The following is a 27000-nucleotide window of genomic DNA, read 5'->3' on the forward strand; positions in this document are numbered from 1 at the left end:
CTTCCAGAAGCGTCGATCCCCGCTGGCCCTGCACACTGCCATGCACGCGTCGCCCATGGATCTTCTTATCTTACAGTGCGGTCTGTAGCCAAAGAGGCCTAGCTCCCGAGAGGAGATTTCTAGTGCCACCGGATCGAAGGGAAGTTGTCTGCGTGTCTGCGTATCAGCCTTGGTGGAGCCATCCGACCCCGGGTCCCCGGTGAAACATTTATCTTTTTTACATAGGAGGATTTGGTGAGAATGAGCACAGATAGCGAGCTGGCCCACCATTGCCACTCCACATCGACCCATCCCTATCGGTGCCCCGATAGCAGCACACTCGGAATTCCTGAGACCGTGGCGAGGAAGCCTCGGGCTCATTCCCGGCCCAAATGACTCGGACAAGATATTGCTATGGGTCTGCCATGGACGGCTACGACCTTCCAAATACTGCTAGTATTGGGGAAAAACCGGGTGCCAGTTTACCCCAAGATCTCAATTGCCCCACTCTACCGATGGGCCTGGGGGACCAATAACTTGAATAAGTTTGAATAAGCTCTGGGCGGGGCGTGTGCCATGTCTGCCGGACCGCGCCAGCCTAATTCCCGGATCGACACTGGCCACCTTCGCCGATGCTCGGTGACTTTGGCCAATCAGAGCCCCGGTAACTTATCGTCCTCGGTGACCCAGTACCCCATTTCTGTTACCTAACAAGGACTACATACTGAACTCCCCGCGTTAATCGGACGTGGGGATGAATTCAAAGTGATGTTCAGCTTGTCGTCATGCTGGGGGCTTTCTTTTTTTACGGGCTTTCCCCCCTCCTTTCAATTTTAGACACTTCCTTCTTTTCATCTTTTCTGCTCCATACTTGCCATCATGGAAGGCAAGGGACTTGATGATGACGCGCAATTGGCCCAGATGGGCCACAAGTCAGAGCTGAAACGCCAGTACTCTTTGTTGTATGTGCTGCTTGTCGGCTCGTGTGTTGGGGCCCGACCGCCATGCTAATGATCGGCCCTGATGTATAGGTCTATGCTTGGTCTTGCATTCGCTATTCTAAATGTACGTGAGCCCCGTTGGGAATGGTGGAATTCACTTGAGTAGCAGCTGACAGTTCTTTTTGTTGACAGTCATGGACCGCGTTGTCTGCAAGTTTATCCTTGAGTTTACCCTCCGGAGGTCCTGCCAGTGTGATCTGGGTAGGTTCCTATTCAGCCCAGGCTCCGTCGCGATGAACACTGACAATTCATCCAGGGTTGGTCACTGCTGGTGTTTGTAGTTTGTGTATGGCAGCCTCGCTGGCCGAGTTCTTGTCTGCCTATCCTACGTGAGTAACTTGAGAGACTGCATGAGGAAAAATCTTCGCATGACTGACGAGAGGCAGTGCTGGAGGTCAATACCACTGGGTTGCTGTCATTTCCTGGGAGAAGTGGATGCCTCTTCTATCCTGGATCACCGGATGGGTGAATTGCTCTGGCTGGGTTGCCCTGGTGGCTACCGGTGGTTTGCTCGGTAGCCAGCTGGTCCTGGGCTGCATTTCTCTGATGAACCCCGTAGGTACCACTTGTCGCTATTGAAGAGTCTACGTCTGACCATTTTCACTAGTCCTACGAGCCCGAGCGCTGGCACCAGTTTTTGATTTACATCGCTTACAACATTGTTGGCTTCCTGATCAACACTTTCGGAAATAAGGTTTTGCCTTTATTCAACAAGGCCGCCTTCACTTGGTCTTTGTGCGGATTCGCCGTGATCTGCATTACAGTCCTCGCCTGCTCCTCCGGCGACTACAACAGCGGTGATTTTGTCTTCCGCGAGTTCATCAACGAGACTGGCTGTATGTTCACTCCATCATGTCTGTTGAAGTATGACAGCTAAACATGTTTAGGGCCCGATGGCATTGCCTGGTTGCTTGGTCTCCTACAGGGTGGTCTGGGCGTCACCGGATTCGTGAGTAGTCATTTAGTTCTGTGGAGTTGAAGGCAAAGACTTACAGATCATCAGGACGGCGTTGCGCACATGATTGAAGAAATCCCGAACCCTTCCGTCGAAGGACCCAAGATCATGATTGCCTGCGTGGGAATCGGTACCGTGACTGGTGTCATTTTCCTGGTCGTGCTTTTGTTTGTGGCCGGTGACATTGACGCCATCATCAGCTCCTCGGCTGGCCCTCTTCTTGCGATCCTCAAGAACGCTACTCAGAACAACGCAGGTGCCATTTGTCTGCTGATGTGAGTACTACCTTCTTGCCTGCAGCCTTCCTTCCTATGATTCTGACCGTTCTCCTAGCTTCCCTCTGGTTTGCATGCTGTTTGCCACCACTGCCATCATGACTACTAGCAGCCGCATGTGCTACGCTTTCGCCCGAGACGGTGGCCTGCCTTTCTCGTCCTACTTCTCCCAGATCCACCCCAAGCTAAAGGTCCCCCTGCACTCGCTCTATCTCAACCTGGCGCTGGTCATCATCTTTGGCTTGATCTTCCTGGGGTCCTCCAGCGCCTTCAACGCGATTGTATCTGCGTCGGTCGTCTGGCTGGATCTTGCCTACGGTATTCCCATCGCTATCCACATGCTCCGTGGACGTAACACTCTTCCTGAGCGTCCCTTTGTCCTGCCTAACGTTCTCGGCTGGATTCTGAACTCTGTAAGAGACATGTCACGACAACAGGTTGAATATGGCTGACTTTATGATAGATTTCTATTGTATACATTCTCATTACCACCGTCCTCTTCCTCTTCCCTCCGGATCTTCCTGCCACCGGCAGCAACATGAGTATGTTATCCGTCTTGTCATCCTTGATAACTCGTCATACTAACAGCAAGTAGACTACTGTGTTGCCGCCTTTGCTATTGTTGTCATCATCTCTACGATTACATGGTTCGCGGACGGACGCAAGAACTACGTCGGCCCCCGCATCGAGGTAGAATTTTTATCCGGTCAGGCTGGTACTCAGCCTGAGCAACCCGTTCCTGCTGTAGAACTCTACAAGGCTTGAAATAGAATTTTAGAATAGATCATTCATACTTCAAATAAATTGAGATGTACAGTTAACCTTGTTTCATCGATCTGCTATGTGCCACCACGTGATCCAGTCGTATTACGTCACTACCCAGAGATGCCTGAGGCTTTATTTCCCAACAATCCATGGCGGATCCACGACTCCGTTGAACTTACGATATGCTTGTCGAAGCAAACGTGAACTTCAAATACCTCAAGCAACTGCAAATACAAGTCCGGGCTGCTTTTGAATTTGGGAAAGTACCAGCCGATATCACAGTGCGGCAGATTTATCCCTCGGGCCACATAAGACTTCCCCGCCATCGAACAACGCAGCTCGGAGGCGACGGAAGAATGTTCCAAATCTCGTTTCCCTCGTTGAAGTCGTTTAAATTGTTCGGCGAAAAGCAGGCTATTAATATTGCGCCTGTCAATTCGCATGATATCGAAAATGCGCAAGAGAAGTCGGGGAGAGCGTTGAAGCACCTCCTCAAGCTAAACCATGCAAACCATGCGATTCTTTACAATGACCGAAAATTCCATAACCATGCACCACATGTAAGTACGAAAACATTTTCATCATTTGAACCTGCGGTCAACTAACCTGATGCATATCCAGCTTCTAAGTGCCGCCTTCCTGCTGGGCGCGGACGCGGATGATCTTACACGCGTTTACGAGAATGAGTCCAAGTTGCTTGATGAATGGGCTGATTCGCCGGCAGAGGTCACGAACGATGACTGGAGAGATCATCTAGGCCATCGAGAGTATGTGCCACTGTTCACTCCTTGCACACATTAGTGCTTCGAACTTACTGACAACAATCGTTCGACAGATATCAGAAGGCCTTTGTAGATTTCTATGAAGATGAGTTGGTACGGTTCAATTATGACTGGAAGAATGTCGTTGAGGAGTACCTCTTTTCCGGCGACAAGCCAGTGTTCAGTTCTCTTGCCGCTGACCGTTAGTCCTTTTCACTCAAAACGCCATATATCTTGGTGCATGCTGATTTGTTCGATAGTTGGACACCCACTTATCCACCTCGCCTTTGCATATGAAATTGGCAGCCGCGAGGTAGGAATGGAAGCACTGGGTCTAGCATCAGTATGCTACAACAAGATACACAACTACATCGACGACCCAGTCGCATCCCAACTCGAGCCATCGTACCAATCAACATCACTATTCGAAATCTTTGAGAAAGTCCGCTCAGAGAAACAATTCGATGGACTTTTCGCCACACCAGGTGATCACAACATGGAAAAAGTCTTCAGCGACCGCGAAGCCGTCCTCCTTAATCACTGGAACGCATGGAAGATCGTGAACCCCGTCGAGCAGTTCCGCGAAAGCCAAGAGCTAGCAGTGGCACTTTTTGTCGCCTCAAACGGCGATTTATCTCAGAAATATGACTTCTTCCTCATCCACGTACTTACGACGAGCCATGCCGTCCGGGTCCTCTTACCGGTGATTCCGGCGAAGTTCCAGATCCCTCTCGTCCGGCAATGGTGGCTCATCACGCTGGCCATCTTCATTGCTCAATTACGACCTGAGCTGCCACTCGATCGCATTCGTGATTTCGATCTCAAGGGGAGAGACTGGGATTGGACTGCTAAGCAAGCTGTTAAGGGCGAGTACTCCACAGATGCGCATTATGTCAAGGCTATCTGGGCTTTGAAGCAGACTGCAAACACCTGGGGTGATCAGGATAATTTCTATTTGAAAGCTGCTGTGAAGTTTGCAGAGGAGTTCAATGGCTGGGGTGGTTTCGTCTAATTCTAAAATTTGTGCAATCCATGTGTGTGTGTACATTCATTTACAGCCTCAAATATGATTGATACATTGAGCAGTCTAGTGACCAGTGGTTATCAGGACAAGAGAATCATATAACATTTTGACGAAGAAAAGGTCAACTGGACCTCTACACTGCCGTTATCCCCGACTTTCCGCCTTTTGTCTGCGGCTTAAGTTGGCCGAGCATGACCTGCTTAGCGCGCCATGCAGCCCACTCATTGACCGAACGAGTCCCATCATCCTCGCCCTCCTTCAAAGGTGGAACAATGCCACCCTTCAATCTTTGCATGGAGGCGCTGTTTCTTGGACGCACCAAATAAGCCACGCTTTCACGCGTCTCCAGCGCCTGTTCTCCAGGAGCTGTAACAACCCGATGCAAATGAACTCCGCCAAAGTCCACCCGTCCATTCAACAAGAGTATCGCCAATATTCACGATTGCATGTCCTGGCTCTGGCTTCACGTACAGCCAATTCTCACGACTATTCTCATTGTCTGCCGGCAGGATCTGTAATCCACCAACCACGTTGAATAGCAGCGTGGTAGACCCGATATCGGTATGCCCGCCGAGGTTGATACTGTATTTCTCAGAGCCAAATTGGGATTGACTTCGTAGCAGTCGAATTGATGTCTCGGATATTTGGTCCAAGGGGCTGAGTGCACTAAGAGTACCAGATTCAAGCCCCAACTCATCATCAAGACGAGATAAAATGATATCTGCGATAAAATCAGAACACGCATCGTATTTCTTGTTTAAAAAGGTCTACAATACCTATGATTGAATGAGAGTGGTCGATGAATTGTCGCAACTCAGTTCGTTTGGCTTCAATGGGGTCTGCGTTCCTACGCGAAGGACAGTTGCCGAGTATATCATCTTGGCTTATCGTATAAAGCTCCATACAATCCATTTTGCCATCATCTGTTTTGAGTAAGCCCTTGCGCTTGTATCTACTCACTTTCAGCAAAATACAATTGAGTTTACTTGGAAGCTGATTTCTTCTTACCCGGTTAGGTCTCGGATATCTCGCGAATCTGCCAAGTTCGCCTAAATCCAACAATTTCATATTTCTCTTAAACAAACTGGACCGAGAAGAACATGGTGACGGTGAGTTATTTTCTCACAGAATGGATCTGACTGGTAGGCCCAGGGTGTGATCTTCTATGTCCTTGTCCCAATGATGCAAATAGACCTGCTGTGAAACATCCAAACCTACTTCATTGTAGAATTAGCCACGATTTCGATCGCTCCAAACACCACTGCTTCAATCTTAAGAGAGTTGACGGAGGATCAAGAACTTGTACATTGCTGTACGACAGATTTGAGCAGCTTGAAAGCGGCCCAAGACCTACATGGGGGGCCTTACAAGAGATCAGAAATGACGTCGAATCAGGGGAAAAGTAAAAGTAGATAGGCCAAATCTCTTCAAAGATTTTGAAACGACACAGACCTTGAAGCGTGCTAAAAATGGCTGAAGAGTGTCTAATCAGCTCAGTTGTATGTATGCTGTATGCTCAGGAGCAAAATGAATCTTGAGGAAGTTCTCCGCATATAATGCATTGACACCGTCGACAAAACGGAAAATTGGCCGCTGGTAAGTAGCAAACCCACTTGAATTAATATCCACTAATAAAGCAGTCATTCCATGCAATGGGATAACTAATGCCACTTATTGATACCTCCATACTTGCAATCATCCTTGCGTTTCAAAACATGTGTTCTTGTTCTCCATAGTCTTTATGCGATCCTTGGGATGAACACTCCTTCTAGAGAAAGGAGAAGCCATGAACGAGATTCAGCAGGAAAAAAAAACATACAACAGCAGGGATTCGCTGGTGGTCACCCACCCAACTACTAACCTGCCGGCGTGTGGCTTAAGTACGGCTGAGCGGACGGGAAGCCCTGTTCTCCACACCCTATGGTCGTATGTATCGATTAAGACTCGAAACAAAAACATCAAGCACGATGTGTTGTACAGTGAAACGATTTCAGAGTCCACTTTTTCGTTTAGTGGAAATGTTGGAAATAAATTGATATGTGGTAGTGATACCAAGGTCCTCCACCACTCACAAAACAAAGGTAGTTTGAAAGAGTTTACTATTTGAACGTGAGCGTGTTTAGTTTCTCGGAGAGGTATTTCCAGCTGACGACGGTGGCCAGAAAATAATCCAAGTACAAACAATGTGTAAATTCACACAGGACAAGTGAGAGACTCTGTCCGATCATTCACTCATGGAACGATATGTATTTCCAATATTTGTGCTTCAATGGCTAATGCTCTTCAAGTGGGCACGTGATGCTGTTTGTATTGTTTGTACATACCCACGCGTGGAGCTCCAACGTTCGCGCCTCATATCTTACGAGCTCTACCCTTCACCCCAAGGCATGAGGCTTACCTCTATTTAAGAATTCCATGGAAGCAGAGATGTACAGTGATCCAGTGTCTAGCGATCTAGGTGCATCGCTTTACCTGCACGCTGAGCTGCTTCCAAACATCCGCCAAATCACCCTTTACATCTCGCTTGCCCAAAACCTAGCTCTTAAGGGGATCCGGCCAGATGTCCAGTTGTCAGAGTCTTGCAAGTCTGTTACAGTCACGTTAACAGCGCCATTCGATCATGTCAGCGAGACAATTAAGCTGCCGGCACGCGTTAGTGGCGCGACTCGGCGATCACTGAATGCCAATGCAACCCAAACGGCACCCTCCAGGCCGGAGTCTACTAGATCGAGCCAGGACTACTCACTGAGGATGCAGATCGATCCACATGAACAGGCTTTGACTCCTAGAGAAGAATTTACTGATGACCATGTGCCCTGGACAGCAGCAGACATGTCATCTTCAACTCGCATTCGGTGCTATGCGTGTGGAAATGCGTTCTTGAATGAAACAAGGCTCCAAGGATTTGGAGATGGTAAAGTTCCAGGAAGTGCACAGGGCTGGGTCTGGAAGGACCTCCCGAGCGGAAACTGGGCCGAAATGATGGACTTCTGGCACTGCCACAAACCCGATACCCATCAGGATGATGCTGAAGATGAAGCGAATGCAGCTCTCAGGATAGAGGAAGCAAATGCTCAAGTTAAAGGCTATGGAGCGTCGAGTCGCGTAGAAGCGATTTCTAGCAATGTTCTCATCGACGTGGCCACTTTCTTACTTGCAGAGTCGGATTGCGTGGGATTGAAACAGGTAAGACTTCCTTATATCTCTGGTCTTTTAAACACGCCCCAAAGCATCGTCCCGATTCCAATTGCACCTTCATTCACGTCTTCACCCCATCGGCCCTTCATCTGGGCAACTTAGAAGGAGACCACTTCTTTTCAATGGGGTGGCCTTCGATACTATTGCCCTAGATCGATACCAGTGCTTGTTCGAGGCTTTGATTGAGTGGTGAGAAGCCCAACCTGAGCCAGAGGGGTTCGAATGGCAGTCATCCTCTTTCGCGAGATGGATTTCGCCTTTCATCGCTTCACGGCGAGGGTTGTTCTGAACGCTGCTTTGTTGGAGTTGCTTTCAATGCATCCTTTTCGGTTCCAATGACAGCCTTGGGCTCGTCCTATCCAGTGCAATGGGAGGCTGCTGCGAACAGGAGAGGTACATTATGTGCACAATCATTGTTCAGTTCTTGACACGCGTGAATTAATGTACCATATTGAATTTTCAAATCAAATTTCGTGTGCTTTCACTCAACTCACCGTTGTCTCCAAGCATCGTATGCCTTGACCAAGGAGCTGACTCTCAATTCAGTATGATGAAGTCGAACCGAAATCATCTGGGAATATCTCTGCGCAAAGAACCCTCGCTTGTGAAAACTGCAACGCACTTATCGGAATGGCAGACCCATCAGCGAACGGATGGCGTCTTTTTAAAACCAACGTGTCACTTAACACAAGCAAAAGCGGAGAACCGTGGACAACACACTCAACAGAGATGATCGTTGCGGCCCAGCTGCTTGAGCTGATCGAAAGGGAAAGCGCACGTCGCTTCGTCGTTCATTGCGGTCAGAAGAGAGGGCTACTGGTAAGTGCAATCCTCGCTACAGTGACCGCCTATGTCCTAACCTCTGTCAAGCTTTGGGTCTTCAATCCAGATCTGCGGTACTCCAATTCTAGCTCTGGTCATACCGTGAACAATCAACAAGCGATGAAAGTCCTCTACCAGGAAAAAGAGGACGTTGATAGCCTGCTTGCTCCTGAGATTGGACAACCTAGTCCTCTATCAGTTGAAGAGCTGGAACTTCCCTCGGACATTTTCCAGACATTGTCCGATGCGCTTCTGAGAAGTAGCCAGATGTTACCAGTCTCAGCACGACGATTCAATGAGTGGCAGGTCGGACTGCTGAGTCGATTCAGTCGTGAAAAAGCAAGTTGAAAACCACGAAACACACGTTCCTCTGTATAGGTTGAGCATGAAGTCATGAGATTGGAATGATATTTGGATACAATTGACGACCATCAAAGCCCGACTCTGCCATGACATCTCAAAAACTTTGAGCGCGTGATCAACCCTCGAATGGAGTCTCAAAAGGAGGCTCCGCTTGAGGCGTAAGTCTCGCAATATGACGTCTCTGGCCATCCTCCCAATCAAAGACAGCCGAGTGACAAGCCAACCGGTTATCCCAAACAACCACAGTCCCAGCCTTCCAGCGAATCCGAGTTTGAAGGTCTTGCGACAACGCGATATGATCGAACAAAAACTTGAGCAGGAAATCGGACTCCTCTTTCTTGTATCCGACAATGTAGCGTGTGACTGGAGATCCCTCATATTAGCATATTCAACCACTCATCGGGGACAATGCCACTTACACTGCGGGTTCACATAAAGAGCCTTCTCGCCCGTCACAGGATGAGTGCGGACGATCGGGTGCTCGGATGTGATAGGATCGCGACGCGCGATACCACCACCGTTCAAGCTCGCATTCACTTGATCGATACCGGAGTGCACGGCCTTGAGACCGTGAAGACGCTTACGAAACTCAGGTGACAGGCGCTTGTATGCCTGTACCATGTCGCCAAATAGGGTGTCTCCACCAGTGGATGGGCCGTCGAGGACATAGAGGAAGGTCGTGCCCGGGGGCTGCTTCTCGAAAGTGACATCTGAGTGCCAGGTGATGGTGTTCGTCCGCTGTTCGAGGAAGTTGGCACCAGTGTGATCGTCTGCTCCTCGGAAGACGAGGTGGATTTCGGGGAATCCTTTTGGGGCGCCGGAGGTTTGGTGGATGTGGTGGCGGCCGAAGTAGCCCGCGTAGTCGACAGCGTCTTGAATGGGGAGGGAGGCGAAGTCTTGGTCACGGAACACTTGTGTGAAAATGAAGATTAGCATGCGCGCTACTGCGGAATGAACACGATTCACGAACCGACAACTCGTCGTTGAGCAACGTAAAGAGCTAGCTGGTCTTTGCCTGCTTTTGATAGCTTGCTCAACTGAACCCCGTGAACTTCCGAGCCGATGAAGGGTGTAATATCATCGATTTTTGCCTGGCCTGTCGGGAACAGGTCAGGGAAGGTCGGATCGGCATCTTTGCCATGGTCGTAGTGCTCAAAGTATTCCAAAGGAGGATAACTAAAGAACAGCTTTAGACATGCTTTCTGCGAGGTGGCCGGGATGGCTTACCGTTCAGTCTCGTTATCCCAAACAGGCAGATAGTGAGGAAATGAAGCCGGCGCCACCTTGTCTGTGCCTTTCAACTCTGTCTCCTTCTCGTACTTGTATCCTATCAAGTTCTCCTTGTTCTGCCCCGAGTTTGTCTTCAGGGGAACCGTAAAGGTCGGGGCGCGAAGACCCACGGTCTCAGTGAGAGCTGGAGCCATGATCGAAGTGGGTGTACGCTGGATTGAAGAAGCGCCTACTGTTTTGGGATCTCAGGACTAGTAATATTCGATTCAATCTTGCCTGGACCCTGAATGAGACGACCAAGGCTGCTATATACACCACTCGGCATCATCATCCGGGACAAGACACGACACGACTTGACTTATTGCGCAATCACTGCGGGGGTGCTCATTTCAACCAGTCTGCAAAACTGGAACAAGTTTCTCAATGATGGCGATCAAAGCGATCAAAGCGATCAAAGCGAATTCTCACAAATAGTAAATATACGCTGCGGGGTCGAAGGGACAAGTTGCGTTTGGACATATGGCATCTGACTTCGTTATACCTGGCCAGAATGGCGTGCTGAAATTGCGTGCGTCTACATGAAGCAGTCGCGACTTTGTCATGCGTTATCTGATTACGTGCATCTTGAACGGAAGATAGAATAGTAGTCTGGGGTCCTTTCGTTTTCCAACCCCTCAACGCTGGTGTCACTTTGCTTGGTTATGGCGTGATGAACAACTTGTTTTGTGCAACGTTTTTTTTTTCACCGTGAGACCCTTCCAAAGTAACAGATAAGTAAGATACAGTAAATGCTTCATGATTAAGGCTTGTTTATGGGCAATCCAAGCATGTACTATTCAAATGTCTTGATGTGAATGTTCGCGACATCTGGAGGGTACGACGGCCGAGGTCTGTAGCTACCATAGCCAATGGGAGAAATAACATAGACATATTGACGCTGCACATCAAAAAGAGACCAACTAAGAGCAACAGCTCGGTAATGATAGCGCAAGACTCGCGGCAGTCCCCACGTCGGTCTCCATACCAACTGTGGCTGCAACTCGCTCTGCCTCACGTCACTTTATCACGTTTTGCGTGATCTAGCCAAGCCCTCCTTTCAATGGCGAATTCAAAAACAGTGTTAGACCTATTTTGCTGAGAGTGGGAATATTCTGGAACTACAAATCTAGTTTTCCTTCAATCAGCAACGACCCATTTGTTAGACCCGCGGCTTTAGTTCGAGATAGTCTGGACGACGTCAAAAGCACTCCCACTTCCACATTTTTACGCGAGGTCGAGGTGCAAGGCCAACTCTAACTGGTACTGGGCCCTATCCCAAGTGGCTTCGAGACATTTTCCCATTTGTCGCAATAGGCTTCGAAAATGCGCACTAACTTTACCCGTCATGCATCTGATCAGACCGACGTGGGTAATCGCGCGATGAAGGGCTGAACAGGTGAATCTGCCACATTATGGCGTGATAGAGATGCTTCGTCCATGAAATTTATGTTTTTATAAGTGCCGTTGCCTGTTTCACTCTTAGATTTCTCAATCATTCCAGATCTCTTTCCCGATCTCACAGCAAGATGACGATGGAGGAGACCAAAAATGCCGGTAACGGTGCTGAAGACCCTGATACAAAAGGTTTTGTGCCTAGGATTTCTTCCACGAGTGAATCTTCCTTGGAAGATCCGCGCGGGCAAGTGAAGAAAATCGAATGTACATTTGGGTCGACCGACGATCCGCGGTATTCCAAGCCGATCCCGGAGTATGAGGGTGCTCATCGCTGGGACCCAGGTTTTGACTGGACAGAAGAAGAAGAAAAGGCCATTGTACGAAAGGTTTGTAGCAAAGCACCTGTTCATATACCGCGAAGCTGAATTGAAGCAGATTGACTGGCGTGTTTGTACATTCGCATGTATGACTTTCTTTGCACTGCAGCTCGATCGAGGAAACGTCGTGCAGGCTACTTCAGATAACATGCTGGGCGATCTGGGCATGAACACCAACGATTACAATACGGGCCAAACGATCTTTCTCGTCATGTTCCTGGTCGCTGAGCTTCCGTCCCAGCTCTTGTCCAAGTGGTTTGGACCCGATCGGTGGATTCCGGTGCAGATGGTTACCTGGAGTTTGATCGCTGCGTGTCAGGCATTTGTCAAGACTAAAGGAACTTATTTCACTACTAGAGCTCTATTGGGGCTTCTCGAGGGTGGATTGTATGTTTTCCCCTTGCTTACGATACGATCTTTGCTATCATATTCAGAGACTGACTCCGCATAGCATCCCTGACACCATCTTATACCTCTCTTTCTGGTATAAGTCAAACGAACTCCCAATTCGACTGGGTTTCTTTTGGTTTGCCTACGAATTCACCCAAGTGGTAAGCGCCTTCCTGGCTTTCGGATTCCTTCACATTCGCAACTCCGATGGCACTGGAGGCTGGCGATACTTGTTCGCTTTCGAGGGACTGATTACTGGTGTCATCGGTATCATTGCCGCTTTCTGGATGGCGCCGTCTCCAACCCAAACAGCCGGTCGCTTCCGTGGTAAGAATGGCTGGTTCAATGAACACGAAGAAAAGATCATGGTCAATCGCGTGCTCCGCGACGACCCTAGCAAAGGTGGCATGCATAACCGCCAACCGGTCACACCCAAGCTCCTCTGGCAAGCACTGAAGGACTACGATATGTGGGTGATCTACATACTCGGCTTGTCCTGGATGATTCCCAGCATCCCCGCCGCAACTTACCTGAGTCTGGAACTGAAGTCGCTCGGATTCAGCACCTTCAACACCAATCTGCTCAGTATCCCAGCTTATGTGATCTTCATGATTAACTTGTTATCTTGGACTTGGATCTCCGAGAAGTTTCAGATTCGTTTCTTGCTCGGCGTTGGTGCTGAGGCATGGTCTCTCATTCTTCTGATCGCCCTTGAATGCCTTCCAAATGGAGCTAACGCATGGGTGCGCTGGGTTTTACTCATCTTGCTCATTGGCATGCCGTATGTTCATGCAATTCTGGTGGCTATCACGTCCCGTAATGCAGGAACCGTTCGGACGCGCACTGTTGCGACAGCCTTGTATAACATGGCCGTGCAAGTGAGCAATATCATTGCAAGCAACGTGAGTCGACTATTGTTTTTGGCGGTATGGCAGTCAACCGACTTATGATGCTAGATTTACCGAACCCCCGATAAACCATATTATCGCACCGGTAACAAGGTTCTGATTGGAATTACCGTGTGGAGCATGTTTATGTTCATTGTGTGCAAGTTTTATTACGTCTGGCGAAACAAGCAGAACGCTGCGGTTTGGGACAACATGAGCAACGAGGAGCGGGAGAGATACGTCGTCGAGAACAAAGACCTCGGTAACAAGAGGTAAGTCTCATGTCCACTCTGTTTATGAAGTAAGACAACGACTAATCTTAAATCCGCAGAGTCGATTTCCGCTTCTTACATTAGATTTCTTCTCGCACCTATAAAGCAGCCGTTCTCAGTTGTAAGGCGGCGTTGATTTAAATGCATCGTTCTGCCTCGAGTAGATTAATAGACCAATGCACAGCGTCCAAGTACCAGACATGACTAGAAAGGATAAACATATGGATTCAACAAACCATGAAGTCGGTCTACTCGCCAATAACATATTCACACCCCTCCTCCCCGATCCAAACCTCATGAAGCTTGCCAGCCGGCACATCAACTCTGGCCCCAACACCGAACGTCTCTTTCTTCTGCTCGCGGTTCTTGGCATTGTCTTCTGGGTATGTGACAGTCATTGTTCCTCGACGGATTAGATGTGTGGTGAGACCTCCATGAGTATGAGGTGAGTAATAAGCACCACTTTTTCAAAAGAGTCAACTTCACCGTGTCAGACTATCAAATGAGAACCACATACCTCCCATCTGACCATGTGAAGACGTGCCGGAAACCCCAATCTCGAACGAGGCGCTCGCACTCTGAGCGGGTGCCGATCGGATATGTTTCCGACATTTGGAATAAACCTGGATTTCGAGAGATATGTACGAGTAGCTAGGTTGAAGTCCTCCGGAAATTTATAAGGTGTTATTATCGTTGAAAGCAACAGAGGGAAGGATGATGTCATGCTGTGTGAAATAGGGTCGGGTCACGTGGGAGGTGGTTCACTGAAAAGAATACAAAGGTACGAGGAAGACTTCTAGAAGAAATGATAGACCGAAAAAGTACTGCATCTAGCCTAGATCTACATTGGCGAGGTCTAGTGCTTGCATGCATGAGAGAAGGATCAGAAAAGTAGTATAAATTTAGCCATAGGGCACAAAGAAGTTAACGTCGAGTCCACTCGTATATCGTGGAGACTGATAAGTAGGAGATTCGTCAAATGCCGCGTTTCCGATCCCAAGTCTCGACATAGAAACTGTGGGGGAGACGAACGCTAGGGTTTGATGCTGCAAAATCGAAATTGTTCTCCCCATGCGCCATAGAACATTACGAAAAGTTCCCCGGAGGCCGCGAGAATCCCAGGAGGATGAAAATCGCCGTGAAGCATATATGCGCCGTGGAATGTTCGTAGATGCGCTGACTTTCTCACAAGGTCTTACTTGAATTCATCTTGCCATCATCGCTGAGAAGGGTCACGCGCACGGCGTGTGGCAGACATGGCAGCTTTTGCCTGGGATGACCCATATCTCTTGACCCTTCGCCGCACAGTTGGGGCATCGTACACCGGGCATCTATAAGTGTTCAGGATGGATTTTGAAACAAAGGGTACCCAGGACACTGGCTACCGGGACGATGGACGAACCTTGTTCACGGCGCCCGAGCTCGAGCCGCCACACTTGGAGTTGGTCATTTTGATATTGGAGGGGTGAACAGATAGATCTGAAAAATCACAAAGGTGATGATCGTTTGAGTTTCACGAGCTGAGAGAGTTCGACACCCGGAACAGCCAGCTCTTATATGGGCAGCAAGACAGGGGAGTAGAGAGTACCACCCCCGCGATCCAGAAAACCAAAACCAAAATCCTGTCGGCTAGACCTGTGACCAAGCTCAGTTCAGCAGGAGCAGAGAGACTCGAAAGTTGCCGTTGTTGGGTTTGCACCAGGCGGGTCCCCCCTGGTAGAGAGTGCAAGCTTCGACCTAGTTCCTCGATCGCCCAGTCACACGGGCTGAAGGTACGTCTGATGAATGACGGTCTTGAAGCGCAGGGATCAAGACCAAAATGCACAGGTCCAGCGCGGAATTATGGCACTGGCGTCTCTCCTAGGAACCAATGATAGGACGCTATTCGGTCCCTCCTGACGCCTCGGGATCTTTCTAGCCTTGTTCAGCATGTTCGTGACTCCGCGCTTGTTTGCTGATCACCATTGCATGTGTGCTTGCGCGGGCTCAGATGCCGATGTCGGCTAGACTGTGCGAGACACGCAGACTGGGTCCATTGAATCATTCACCGAGATCCACCTTCCTCGGCGTATTCTCCAGCCTGTCTCTCTCGGACGGCGCATGTTTCGTGCTCGATAGGTGCTATGGCCGAGAGTCCTGGACCCCAGGCCAAAAGTTGATGTATCGATCCTGCGTCCGCCCAGATCGCCGATGAGACCCGCTTCGGTCGGTCTCGGTGCTGCGACAGGCGTGTTGATTTGCCTGTGGAGACACAACGGGCCCAATCATTCCACTTTAGGGCGCTGGATGGCGCATTGATGGGGTCCGATTATTGGCCTATCGACCCCTATTCCTCGCGGGTTCTCATTTCCAGGCTTTCGGTCCAATCGTGGCGCGTGATGCATACCAAAACATGATCATTCTTAGGTGTCGAGGAGTTCACGCAGGTTGAACCCCTCCCCCATAGTCACTGTCACTGTTACTGTCACTGTCACCGTTCGGATACGTTGACCTCGGAGGATTTAGCGATCCTCTGGTCCAGTCTGAATTGGGTCCACAAGAGTTGATCAATCTGATGTATAGCACTTGGCGTGTTGATCTCCAAGTCTCTCCGGTCTAACCACTCTAGTGAGACCGGGGGTTGTCCAAATTCCCCCCAGCTGTCTGAACGCGGCCCCTCCATCTTGCTTTGCTCACCGACTCCTCCCACTCCATTTTGTCACCTCCCCCCCCAATCTCCCATTTACCCGTGGAGTGCGATGGCGCGCATAATGTAGGTAAATTTTCTTGTTTGCTTATTTGCAGTTGGACTGATGGCACCAATTACTCGGCTTGCACGTTTTAGGAATTGGCACTGCCGACGCGACAGGGTTATACAATCCATCCCCCCCACACGACGTGGCTTGTTTCGCTGGTCTCACCATGATGTCGATGATTGTATTATCTCATATGGCGTGATTTGGAATTCTATAGATGGAGGACGGCGCAGGCTTAGCGCGCATGCCGCATGGACCATACCCGAGCTGCGTCGCGTACAGGACTCCATGCACATTGGGAGCTGATCGTTGCATACATCAGAGCGGCTTAAAGATGCGATCAGTTTGTTCAGGTTTGCCTTCTGACTCAATTCATGCGTCCCGCTGCAGCCAGCCACTGATCTCCGCAGGGGACCGTGGACCTTGGCGTGGCACGGCGTCGTCTCGAGCCTCCTTGCCTCGTACCAATATCAAACTACCCGTCTGGTCTCAAAAAATATATGTGATCGACAATCGACGATCTATGATTTCATACTTAGTATAGACCCCTGAAAGCTTGGGAACTCCTGCGTTGCGTCCCGGTACCCCCAATAGATTCAAGAGGCGGAGCACACAATGTGATATTTTGGCGTCACAGGGCCCGCGCTTCGCAGCCATGGCTCGCATCCATCCTCATCTAATTTCATGTAATTGGTGGCAGGTTTCGGGCCTCAGTATCTATCTTAACGTCCGCACTGGGCAATTCCCGATGGAGAAGGTGGTTATTCTTACACAGCCCGAAAGCATACGAGCAAGGATAAGAAACGTAGTATATTGTCAAACCCCGAATCTCATGCATGTTTGACACGAAAGTGACCATAGAGCATGATCTATCGATACACGACTGCTTAGGCAACCTGCTTGGAAATTCTCACCAACAGCATACCCCCGGTCTTCTCACCCGTCGTATCATGAAGATGCACCAGTCTGTAGCCCTCACACAGGCGATCGAGCCGAATACAAGCCCACGCAGCCAGTGCATCGCGACCGATTTCGTCATCTTTGATTTTGATTCTGCAACACAGTCAGCACCGGGATGTTATCAGGCACGTAGGAGAAAGCCAAATTCCCCCAGAAAAAGCAAGATACGAGCTCAGGATAACGGGGATAGAACAGCGCGGCACGACTCCCAACTCTGTCGAGCGCGGTTCACATGGCTGAGCATTTGCAGGAGGCATCCCCGCACGGACGGGATGTTGTAATACAAATGCAAAGCTCCATGCACAAAACGGGATCATGCAGCACACGCAGAAATGCAAGGTGATGATTTCTTACCTGAGGAAACTAAGCTCTTCAATGACGCCTGTCACGGTAGGGAAAATCAGTTTCTGACCCTCGAAGTCCGGGTTCCGGCCTGACGAGCTCTTCGTGCAGCGACGGTAGCTGCTTTTCTCGGAGCTGGAGCTTGCGTCATCCTCGTCTTTGTTTGTATCTGTCGAGCTGGGGGGGTTCGGGTTCTTCGACGTGAAGTTGGCAATTAACGTATGGGTGGAACCAATTCTCAACATGATCGCTCGCCGGCAGAGAGAGGTCTTGCGCTGCGAATATCTCGAGCGTGAGGTCGAGGGTATGAGTGATGGGCTTGGAGGTGGGGTGGGCGCTTTGGTAGCCGGGGGGGCTTGAGTTCCCAGCCTTGGGTGCCCGCGAACATGCCATAGTTGAGCATCATGCCTTTGTCGAGGTTTTGCCAGTTCAGGGCTACAAGCTGGGCGCCTCGGCGCCAATAGAAGGACGGGTCGAGATTGGACGATGTGACGCGGAAAGCAAAAGGGTAGATGCGCATCATCGATGAGCGGTTGTGTTCGAAGAGGGCGTCTCGTTGGGTGGCGTGGACCTCGCGTGCTGCCTTCTCGGAGAGAGAAAAGACGTGTAACGGGGATTTTGCCTCTGTGAGAGGTGAGTATGCTGGGTGGTCACTTCTGTGCGGTTCGGCCATACCTGGTTGATCAAAATGACTGAAATGGTACGCCCGGGTATAGACAGCCAGTTTTGCCAAAGCCTCAAGAATCTTCGATGGCTTGACTGGCTTCTGATCCGGATCATCTGTTGATTTTTCGCTGGACTCTTCCGCGGCTTCAAGCGCCTCGGCCTTCTCCTCCGCGGCTTTCAGGGGAGTTGACTTGGTCTTGATCAGTATCTTCCTCTTCAGCTCTCCAAGAGTTGGTAGCTTTTCCGGGGCCACATTTGATGGCACCTCCACCAACATGCCCTTCCAAGCTTCGTTAATAATATCAACCATGATCTGCTGTTGCTCCAAGCTCGCGTGGACTTCGAAGCTGATAACCACTGGAAGATCGCTGACAACGAAGGCACTGTTGCGGATTGCATAGCAGATCTCACGGAATGAGGTACCTTTCGTCAGAGTGTACCCGTGCAGAACACGAGGTTCGCCTTTGATAGCCTCATGGCTTAGTGCTTCCTTCCCGGTGGTTGTCTCCGTCGTATCTTTGGTTGCAGGTCTGAAGAACCTCTGGTGCAATGCAGTTCCCAGTCTCGTCGAAACTGAATGGCTCAAGCCTTTCGCAGGCTTGTCCTTTCTCTCGGGTTTGGACTTGATCTTCTGCTTGTTTCTCGCCCCAAGATCCTCGCTCTCACCGCCACTAGAGTCACTACTGTCACTGCTGGCTTCACTGCCACTTGATACCGGTGTAAGGGGTTCCCCGTCCCAGACATCAATCTCAACAGAACGGCAGCCTTGTAAGAGGACCTATCAAGTTGTTAATATGCTGTTCAGTACCTTCGGCCAAATTTGTGGCAGAAAGCCATTCTCGTCTACTAGAAGATACTGACCGACGTATAAGCACTCGCCGCAGCATCGCTGTACAACTGATTCCCAGTCAAGTACGTGTTATGACTCGACGAGATAAAATAATCCGAGATTGGAGCACTGAGATCTGGCTCTGCGGGTAAGGCCTGAGCAGATGACCCGGCATCTTTCATGTACGCCCGAAAGGCGTCCAACGAAGCAAGATGATTCGTAATTGGCTGGCCATCAGGACACGGATCGCGCTGAAGTTCCAGAAATTTTGGCGTGCCAGCGCTCTTCCGGAATTCGTAGATCTTCTTTAGATGGGAGTCAATTGTGGCATGGAACGTATCGAAAGAGTGGGTTTGGTGAAGCGAAAGATGCCTAGCTCGCTCCACGAGGCCTTCGACTGTTTCCATCTCTGAAGTAGCACGTGTGGCCTATTGAGAAATTCGGGTGGATGAAGGTAGGGCTGGTAGACGGGCGAGGGTCCCGATGCAGGGGTGGTTGAAGCCCCGCGGTGATCTCGGGGACGCAGCGTTGATATCAGGTTGCTGCTACGGAGGCCTGTCAAAAGAGTCCGAGAGACTTCAAATTTACTGCCTCAAGAAATCAAAGCTGCTGGCACGTGCTGTGTCCCGCCTTAACTCTCCACTTTCGACGTGGCTCCATCTGAAATTGGTGAGCGACCATTCGAGCTTATTTCTATTCTAGATATTACCGGCTTATCCCAATCTCTAGGCTAGCTTTGTTCATAGTCTGAAGTGCTGGAGACTCTGATCTCCAGATTCAAGTACTGGCGATGGCTGGATGTTTGTTTTGGGATAATGCCAAACCGCAACCTGCCACTAAAAGAATGAAAGAATACCGGACTGGTTCTAGTCTAAACTAGTTAGTTCGTAGCCATCTGTAGCTACCTGCATTCGCCAAGTGCTTACGCTCAGCCTGTCACTCGGGGTCCGATGAAACCTGCTGAGAAATCGAAACTGAGTTACAACCCACCCAGCAACTCTACAAGAAGCCTCCGTGCCCAGGGAGTTTCTTTCCAATATCCAAAAGTAAATCTCAACACAGCTTTCAGTCGACCCTATCTTATTCGAACAGACATGGCCAACTCCGAGCCCGTCCATTTCTTCGACATTACCTCCACTCTCCCAGGTACCACATCAACTTCCCCGCAATCCATCTTCCCCAAATTGACAATTAAAAAGGAGCATCAAAATCATGGTCTCCAAACACCCTTAAAGTCCGAGCAGTGCTCAACTTCAAGGGCATCCCTTATACCCAGAGCTGGATCTCCTACCCAGACATTAAGCCCCTAATCACCGGCCTCGACCTACCCCCAAATAAAGAGGGGATCCCATACACCCTCCCCGCCATTATCCACAGTTCAGTCACCAACCCCAACGGCGCATTGATGGACTCTCTTCCCATCGTTGAACATCTCGACAAAGTATTTCCCTCGCGGCCATTGTTTCCCTCCGGCGACGCGAGCTACGCGTTGTTTATTGCCGTGAGAAAGATCGCGAGTTTAATGGGGCCTGTTATTTCTGCGAGAATTATCCCGCGCGTTCCAGATGGCCTGGACCCAAGAGGACAAGAGTGTTTTATCCGCACGCGCACAGAGTGGTACGGGAAGCCTTTAGCGGAGGTGCTGCCTACCGACCAGGAGAAGATTAATGAATTGTGGACGCTTGTGGAGAAGCAGTCTCGTGCGCTAATAGAGATGTTGCATGGTCGGGAAGGCAAAAAGGGCCCTTTCTTTGAGGGGGAGACTCCTGGATTCGCGGATCTGTTTTTGGCGTGTCAGGTCGCTTTTATGGAGCGATTTGATAAAGAACTTTTTAACAAGCTCGTCGACCTGGGCAATGGGGAGATTAGAGCCTTGTATGAGGCTTGTTTGCCTTGGTTGGAAGGGCAGGGAGAGGAGAAGGAGTGGCCTATTGCTCTGTAAAATGGCAAGACGGCTGAATCGTAGTTCAGCAAACATCAATGGCTGGTGGATTTTATGTAACTTAGATCAGTCTCATTGAATATAGCACACTTGACGATGTCAATCGACGTAATAATACATGTCGGATGTTCCCGACGCGCTCCTCTATCTCATATCCAGTCATGGGGTATGATATGTATGGCCAGCGCAAAAGAAAGTTTTCCAAACCAAATCGCTCCAGACGAACCAATGCATTCGCACAAATTGAGATGTGGCTTACAGACCGCGCAGGAAGTTTGATTCCTTAATCGACTTCCGGCGGGCATCTTCTGGCACTCCTAGTAACCTCCTGGCGCTTGTCAAGACCCTCGGTGGCATCGGTGATGCTGTCGACGGGTGCGTCACGGTTGTATGAAGCCGGTGTGATATCGAAGGCGTGGTGGTGGGCGGGGATTTTGGGAGGGAGGGCCTGAGTACGAGCAGCCAGCTTCTTCTCATAGCGCTTTCGTTGCTTTTTGTTGAGGGCTGTGATTGGGTTAGTTTCTGCCAACTGCATGACAAAGTCGATTTTCACGTACTGCTGGGGTCAACACCACCCTTCTCGGTCTTCGACTGCTTGCTTGAATCGCTTAGCAAGTCCCCACAACCAATCGGGGTATTCCGAGTCCTCCTTGGCGAAAACATCGGGCTTGTTGCGGAAATAGTTCAAGCCGTTCATCTTCGTCCCTGCCGGACAGCTGCTGGGGGCACGCGAGACGGTCTTGCCAGGCGCATCAGGATGCGCCTCAGTGTGCACACCATCAGGGGTGCTGAAGGGCTGGGAGACACCGGGGGTGGCGGATGAGATGGCGGACGGAATGGTAACACCGCTGACGGTAGGCTGGCGCGGAGTGGAAGGGGGAGGGGTGGCAGCCACAGAGGGATTGGCACCACTGTCGCTGTAGGATCGGTATTGGCCGCGGGCAATTGGGAAGCGACGGTTGCTTGTTGATACGGTCCATGAAACGGCTTGTTGCTGTTGGAGCCGGGACAGCATGCCCGTTCGGCAGCTTCTGCAAATCATTGTAGCGGTTCGTGGGGTATAATTGCACAAAAAGGTGATGGTGGAGTGTGAACCCTGAGATTAGGCCCGTATAAATGCCAGGGGCCAGGTTCTGTGGAGTTTTGACTGATGCTGGCGCGAACACGGAACGACAGAAAACTGCGGCGCGGATTTGATGCCAAGCCGGAGATGCATCACGTGACTATGTCAACCATGGCCAGTCAACTAATCAGCGTGCTCCGTTTCAAAAGCAACCATTGAGGAGGGGCATCTAGCGCTAATAATGCGATAGGAAACGGAATAGCGAGAATACACCTTCCTTGTCCTGTCTGGCGACGTCGACATCAAGATTACGTGATAGAATGCATCCGAATAAGTGTTGTAGCTGATTGGTCAATGTCCATGTTCTATCATGGTGGAGCTTTTTTTCGAGTCATAGAACATTCACTGAGCCTAATCTTCTCCATAATCCTGTGAAAGAGGATTGGACTCGGTGGGACCCATATGATGGCGGCAACTTAAGACTGCCTTTGCTCTAGGTAATAAACTTCTTTTCGCGGTCTTCTTTCGCGCATCGAGACACCATGAAAAGAATCAAGGTTGGCTCATCGTTCGTAGATCACACTATATGTATTTGCCGTCTCGTCATGTTCCTGAGTATGACGAGCCGCAAGGCTTGAGAACGAGTCAATGGACAATTCTAGATATCACTTGTCTGGAATTTAATTGCTTGTCGGCTCAGCCAACCCTCAAGATCTTGTATCGTTGGTACAATATTGAACGATCTAGCATCTTACAGCAGGCGATGATCGTATTTCCAATGCGAGGAATAATTGGCTCTCGCATTCATGGAGCTTCTGGTTGGGTAGCCTATAAAATCCTTTGAGAATAAGGTCAACTTGATATTTAACATGAGGACATTTCCTGCCGAGACAATGCTTCTGATTTTAGTTTTACTCATTGCAATCGTCGCCTTTCCATCGCCTTATGGCGCGAAAAAGACAATCCGAGAGTTGCGACGCCCTGGAGGTTGCCCAGGCTCAAGTTTCTCACCGCAAGAATTACAATATTCCTAGCTGCACTCAAATTATGTTCAGCCACGCCTTTGCGAATAGCTATGGCATACCTTACGTCGGTGAATATATGAAATCTCAATTCATTATTATTCAGAGTCGCTATTTCACAACCAGTGATGCATGAGCTTACCTCTCTCTTCAGGTACATACAGTCCGCCAAAAAACTGTGCTTTTACCCCCACAATTTTTAATATCTCTATAACAACATCTAGTCGACAGTATGACCGCTTCGGTCTCCTTTTTTGAGGAGGGGGGGACGAGCCTCTACTGTGATGCCTGGTGGCTATAAAATTTACTGAGACTACCAGAAAGACATGATTATCATTGACACTCTGATTCGGAGTGAGCACAAACTAATCTTTGGTCTTGACAACGTCCACTCAGACCTATGCATAGGCGAGTTCCACGTTACGTTAGAAACCCCGTATTTCAATGACCATGCTGCCGATCTTGCCATTGCTCATTTGATGTACACTATATCAGCTTTGACTTCCCGCAGAATATCTCATCGGTTAGTGTCGCTCCCAAACGATAACGGCACTGTGTTTATCTTGGCATCAGGAAACGGTGATGAAGAGTTCTGGTACACTGGTGTTCCACTCTCAATATACCAACACTTTCCCTAGCAACACAGCGTGGCTCTATGGCCATAGTCCGTTCCGCGAGTGTTGAACTGCTCATCGATGAAAACCTTGCGGGTATCTCATGGCCATATCCAATTCTCTTCACCGGTGGTGTTGACCCTGGTCTGTGGAGGCTTATTGCAAGCAATGATGCCTACGAGTTACCATCGTTTGAAGTGGACATTACCCCGTCGCTCGCACTGCTCTGTAATGGCCATGTCCATACATTTGGCTTAAAGGTTGTTGAGTTTGAGAGCTCCGCGGAAGAGCACGTCGGAACAGTTGGCGACAATTGGTATCTGTGTTTGTATGGATTGACAAAGACGGAAAACATACTACTGGAAGTGTAAGTGTAACTTCTTTGACCTAGATTGCCTTATGCTAAGACTTTACAGAGCATTGAAAATCATGTCCCAGAGCCGTCGTTCTCATTTTCTCCTGAACTCACAACGGTGACCCTGAGTGGAACAAAGACAAACTCGTCACTCTATTTCTCTCTCTCTCTCTCTCTCTCTCTCTCTGCGAGCCGAAAACTCTCAATTTAGTCCACAATTCGCACACCAACTGGTTCAAAATTGGTTTCATGGTCGCAGAATCTGTCATTCTCAAACATTCAATATATGACCGCAGAGACTAACAACCAATCCCTTGCCATGATTTCCACTGGAAGCTTCTCCAATTCCTTCTCAAAAGTAACCAATACGTACCACTACCCCATCCATCTCTTCACTGCCTATATTATTTTTCCATCATTGCCTACTCTATTCTCCCTCTTTACTCTGATGGATCAGAGCCTGGTCACATCCGGGCTCAATTATATACCTTCTCTTACCGGGACATCAACTGTAGGAGAACTTTCGCGACGAGCCAGAACGCATCCAGCATGTACTACTGGAACAAGTCTGTTGTCCAAGGGAACAACGCTGATACTGGTATCACAACGCAGTGGCTGACGTTCACCAGAAAGCCAGGAAACCTGGGAAATAGCGTCAAAAATTACTTGCGGGTGTTAAGGCAGTCGACGATTACATGCTTGTTGACCGAGAGAAGTGGGTAGGGCTGGCGGTTTCTAAGACGTAGCCCCTCCCTCTTCATGAAGCCGAGCCAATTGTCTGGAGATGAATATAAGTCCAGGTATACGTCAGAGCACTTCTAGGCATGGGCAATGTTGTCTCTACCTGGTCGTGAATACCGCAATACGCGGATTCAGATTCCGTGTTCCACACGCCCTTCGGCGAATACGTTTACTAGCAAGGCTTTTCTATGTAGCTCAAGGCCTGATGATGTATTGTCACCTATCGGGGTGATTGGGGAGATTTGGGCTGGAATCTTGACCGGTTGCTATCTTTACATCCGAAATTAGTCATAACATTTATTCACTTAGTCAAATTGGGCTACAAGGTCTTCAATCGTTGCGAAAGGCGACTTGTGATCCGAACAATTACATTAAGAGGAAACAGTCAACGAGATATTCCATACGATGAAGATAAATCGCACAATGCATCTCTAGTCACAATGCTAATGCCGAATCTCGAAAATCAAATTTTTGAAATCTACCTAGCAAACAAACCTAGAACCTTTGCTATTGCCAGTCTCGCTGTTAAATATTATAATGGCAATTCATACACAATAACCGTGATATCAAAACGAAATCAAACGTGAAAGAAATAGCACTACTGTGAAGACAGGCCACTAACAGCAAGGAACGTGCAAATATCCTGGCACGCATCTTTCAAGGATTTCTCAGTCTTCCATTTGAGCTCATTCCGCGACCTGTCGGCGACTGCCACGCAGGAACCCACGTCACCAGCTCGGCGTCCTGCCGCCTTCCTGGGAATTGGCCTTTCGATGACACTCTCCATAGTATTGACAACTTCCAAGACCGAGGAGCCGGAGCCGGTACCCAAATTAAATGTACGGAAATTCTCGCTCAAATTTCTCTCATTTGCATTCTTGAGCGCAGCAATATGCCCACGAGCCAGATCGGTGACATGGATAAAGTCACGGACTGCCGTCCCGTCGGCGGTGTCCCAGTCGGATCCGAACATTTGAAGCTCGGTGTACTGGCCGGTCATGACTTTGACAACAATTGGAAGAAGGTTTGTAGGTGTCTGTCTCGGGTCTTCGCCCAGGAGACCGGATGAATCACATCCCACGGGATTGAAGTATCGGAGAGCGACAATTGTCCACTCTGGATCCGAGGCAGCAAGATCAGCAAGAATGGACTCACAGATCCACTTGGTGCGTCCGTAGGGGTTGGTGATGCCCTGGCAGCCGGGCTGCACCAGTTTTGTTTGCCCATTGTGGTTGACAGGGGTCTCCTTGTGGACACAGAGTTCCTCCTTTAACGGAAGACCCGAATTCGCGAGAGTGCCATAGACAGTGGCAGATGAAGAAAAGATGAAAGTCTTGATGCCAAATTCGCCAAGATTGGTTGCGAAATCAATCAAACCGCCGACATTATTAGAGTAGTACTTCAACGGTTGGCTGATGCTCTCCTCCACAGCTTTGTATGCTGCAAAGTGGATAACGCCGGTAATCTTCGACTTGGCAGCACCCCATTGCGAGGGAAGGCGGTATTGTTCCAACAGAGGAGCGAGAGCCCTTGTGTCACGGTAATCGTGAGCATGCAGCCTCAAAGATGGCATCTGAGACCCATTTTCCTTGTGGAACTTCTGCGCCAAGAGATTGATGCGGTCGAAAACTATCTCGAAAGAGTTGCTGAGATTGTCGATGACAATCACATTATAGTTGGCCTTGAGCAACTCCAAGGTTGTGTGGCTGCCAATGAAGCCCAGTCCTCCAGTGACAAGGATGTAAGAATCATCCGAAGGGATTCTCCGAAGCAGCTCGTCAAGATTGTCGAATAGGACTGACGATTCTGTGGCAGGGGTGTACACAGAATTGGGCGACTCACTATCCGCAGGAGTGCTCGCATTTGATCGTCGGCTGCTTTCCATAATGACCGATGATGAAAACAAAGAACCGCTCAAGATGTGTGTAAAGAAAATAGAAAGAGTCCACAAGCCAAGAAACTTTCAATAGCCGCGGAGGAAACCTGCAGTGGATTATA

The 27000-nt window shown here is 49.5% G+C and overlaps 11 protein-coding genes across 11 annotated transcripts; 6 read left to right on the forward strand and 5 right to left on the reverse strand.

Moving 5' to 3' along the window:
- Positions 1–858: 858 nt before the first annotated feature.
- Positions 859–2975, forward strand: N7477_006631 (GABA permease GabA; the record flags this gene model as incomplete). Its single annotated transcript, XM_056968294.1, has 11 exons — positions 859–941; positions 1011–1048; positions 1113–1181; positions 1237–1309; positions 1367–1535; positions 1588–1816; positions 1868–1929; positions 1984–2210; positions 2269–2623; positions 2674–2752; positions 2806–2975. 11 exons carry the CDS (start codon positions 859–861, stop codon positions 2973–2975), a joined length of 1554 nt encoding a protein of 517 aa, XP_056821090.1.
- A 182-nt stretch (positions 2976–3157) lies between these two features.
- N7477_006632 (questin oxidase family protein) lies at positions 3158–4748 on the forward strand (the record flags this gene model as incomplete). The annotated part of the gene is made up of 4 exons (XM_056968295.1): positions 3158–3535; positions 3597–3742; positions 3811–3938; positions 3997–4748. The coding sequence occupies 4 exons, from the start codon at positions 3158–3160 to the stop codon at positions 4746–4748; spliced, it is 1404 nt and encodes a 467-aa protein (XP_056821091.1).
- A 2427-nt stretch (positions 4749–7175) lies between these two features.
- Positions 7176–9128, forward strand: N7477_006633 (HECT-type E3 ubiquitin transferase; the record flags this gene model as incomplete). The annotated part of the gene is made up of 2 exons (XM_056968296.1): positions 7176–7946; positions 8505–9128. The coding sequence occupies 2 exons, from the start codon at positions 7176–7178 to the stop codon at positions 9126–9128; spliced, it is 1395 nt and encodes a 464-aa protein (XP_056821092.1).
- A 130-nt stretch (positions 9129–9258) lies between these two features.
- Positions 9259–10567, reverse strand: N7477_006634 (TauD/TfdA dioxygenase family protein; the record flags this gene model as incomplete). The annotated part of the gene is made up of 4 exons (XM_056968297.1): positions 9259–9506; positions 9563–10054; positions 10114–10319; positions 10371–10567. 4 exons carry the CDS (start codon positions 10565–10567, stop codon positions 9259–9261), a joined length of 1143 nt encoding a protein of 380 aa, XP_056821093.1.
- Positions 10568–11938: 1371 nt separating this feature from the next.
- On the forward strand, positions 11939–13817 carry N7477_006635 (putative transporter; the record flags this gene model as incomplete). Its single annotated transcript, XM_056968298.1, has 5 exons — positions 11939–12193; positions 12243–12571; positions 12636–13476; positions 13531–13733; positions 13793–13817. The coding sequence occupies 5 exons, from the start codon at positions 11939–11941 to the stop codon at positions 13815–13817; spliced, it is 1653 nt and encodes a 550-aa protein (XP_056821094.1).
- A 164-nt stretch (positions 13818–13981) lies between these two features.
- Positions 13982–14345, reverse strand: N7477_006636 (uncharacterized protein; the record flags this gene model as incomplete). Its single annotated transcript, XM_056968299.1, has 2 exons — positions 13982–14195; positions 14251–14345. 2 exons carry the CDS (start codon positions 14343–14345, stop codon positions 13982–13984), a joined length of 309 nt encoding a protein of 102 aa, XP_056821095.1.
- A 3010-nt stretch (positions 14346–17355) lies between these two features.
- Positions 17356–19672, reverse strand: N7477_006637 (putative phosphoinositide-specific phospholipase C; the record flags this gene model as incomplete). Its single annotated transcript, XM_056968300.1, has 4 exons — positions 17356–17521; positions 17783–17939; positions 18014–19214; positions 19298–19672. 4 exons carry the CDS (start codon positions 19670–19672, stop codon positions 17356–17358), a joined length of 1899 nt encoding a protein of 632 aa, XP_056821096.1.
- Positions 19673–20359: 687 nt separating this feature from the next.
- On the forward strand, positions 20360–21207 carry N7477_006638 (glutathione S-transferase family protein; the record flags this gene model as incomplete). The annotated part of the gene is made up of 2 exons (XM_056968301.1): positions 20360–20411; positions 20465–21207. 2 exons carry the CDS (start codon positions 20360–20362, stop codon positions 21205–21207), a joined length of 795 nt encoding a protein of 264 aa, XP_056821097.1.
- A 283-nt stretch (positions 21208–21490) lies between these two features.
- On the reverse strand, positions 21491–22249 carry N7477_006639 (mitochondrial 54S ribosomal protein mL54; the record flags this gene model as incomplete). The annotated part of the gene is made up of 2 exons (XM_056968302.1): positions 21491–21711; positions 21778–22249. The coding sequence occupies 2 exons, from the start codon at positions 22247–22249 to the stop codon at positions 21491–21493; spliced, it is 693 nt and encodes a 230-aa protein (XP_056821098.1).
- Positions 22250–23618: 1369 nt separating this feature from the next.
- On the forward strand, positions 23619–24383 carry N7477_006640 (uncharacterized protein; the record flags this gene model as incomplete). The annotated part of the gene is made up of 3 exons (XM_056968303.1): positions 23619–23895; positions 23958–24273; positions 24323–24383. 3 exons carry the CDS (start codon positions 23619–23621, stop codon positions 24381–24383), a joined length of 654 nt encoding a protein of 217 aa, XP_056821099.1.
- Positions 24384–25600: 1217 nt separating this feature from the next.
- N7477_006641 (NAD-dependent epimerase/dehydratase family protein) lies at positions 25601–26887 on the reverse strand (the record flags this gene model as incomplete). The annotated part of the gene is made up of 1 exon (XM_056968304.1): positions 25601–26887. One exon carries the CDS (start codon positions 26885–26887, stop codon positions 25601–25603), a length of 1287 nt encoding a protein of 428 aa, XP_056821100.1.
- Positions 26888–27000: the final 113 nt, after the last annotated feature.

The sequence above is a fragment of the Penicillium maclennaniae genome (genome assembly GCF_028827695.1).
Source record: "Penicillium maclennaniae strain IBT 15551 chromosome Unknown utg000006l:1.0-2513246.0:1.0-2515036.0, whole genome shotgun sequence".
NCBI lineage: Eukaryota > Fungi > Ascomycota > Eurotiomycetes > Eurotiales > Aspergillaceae > Penicillium > Penicillium maclennaniae.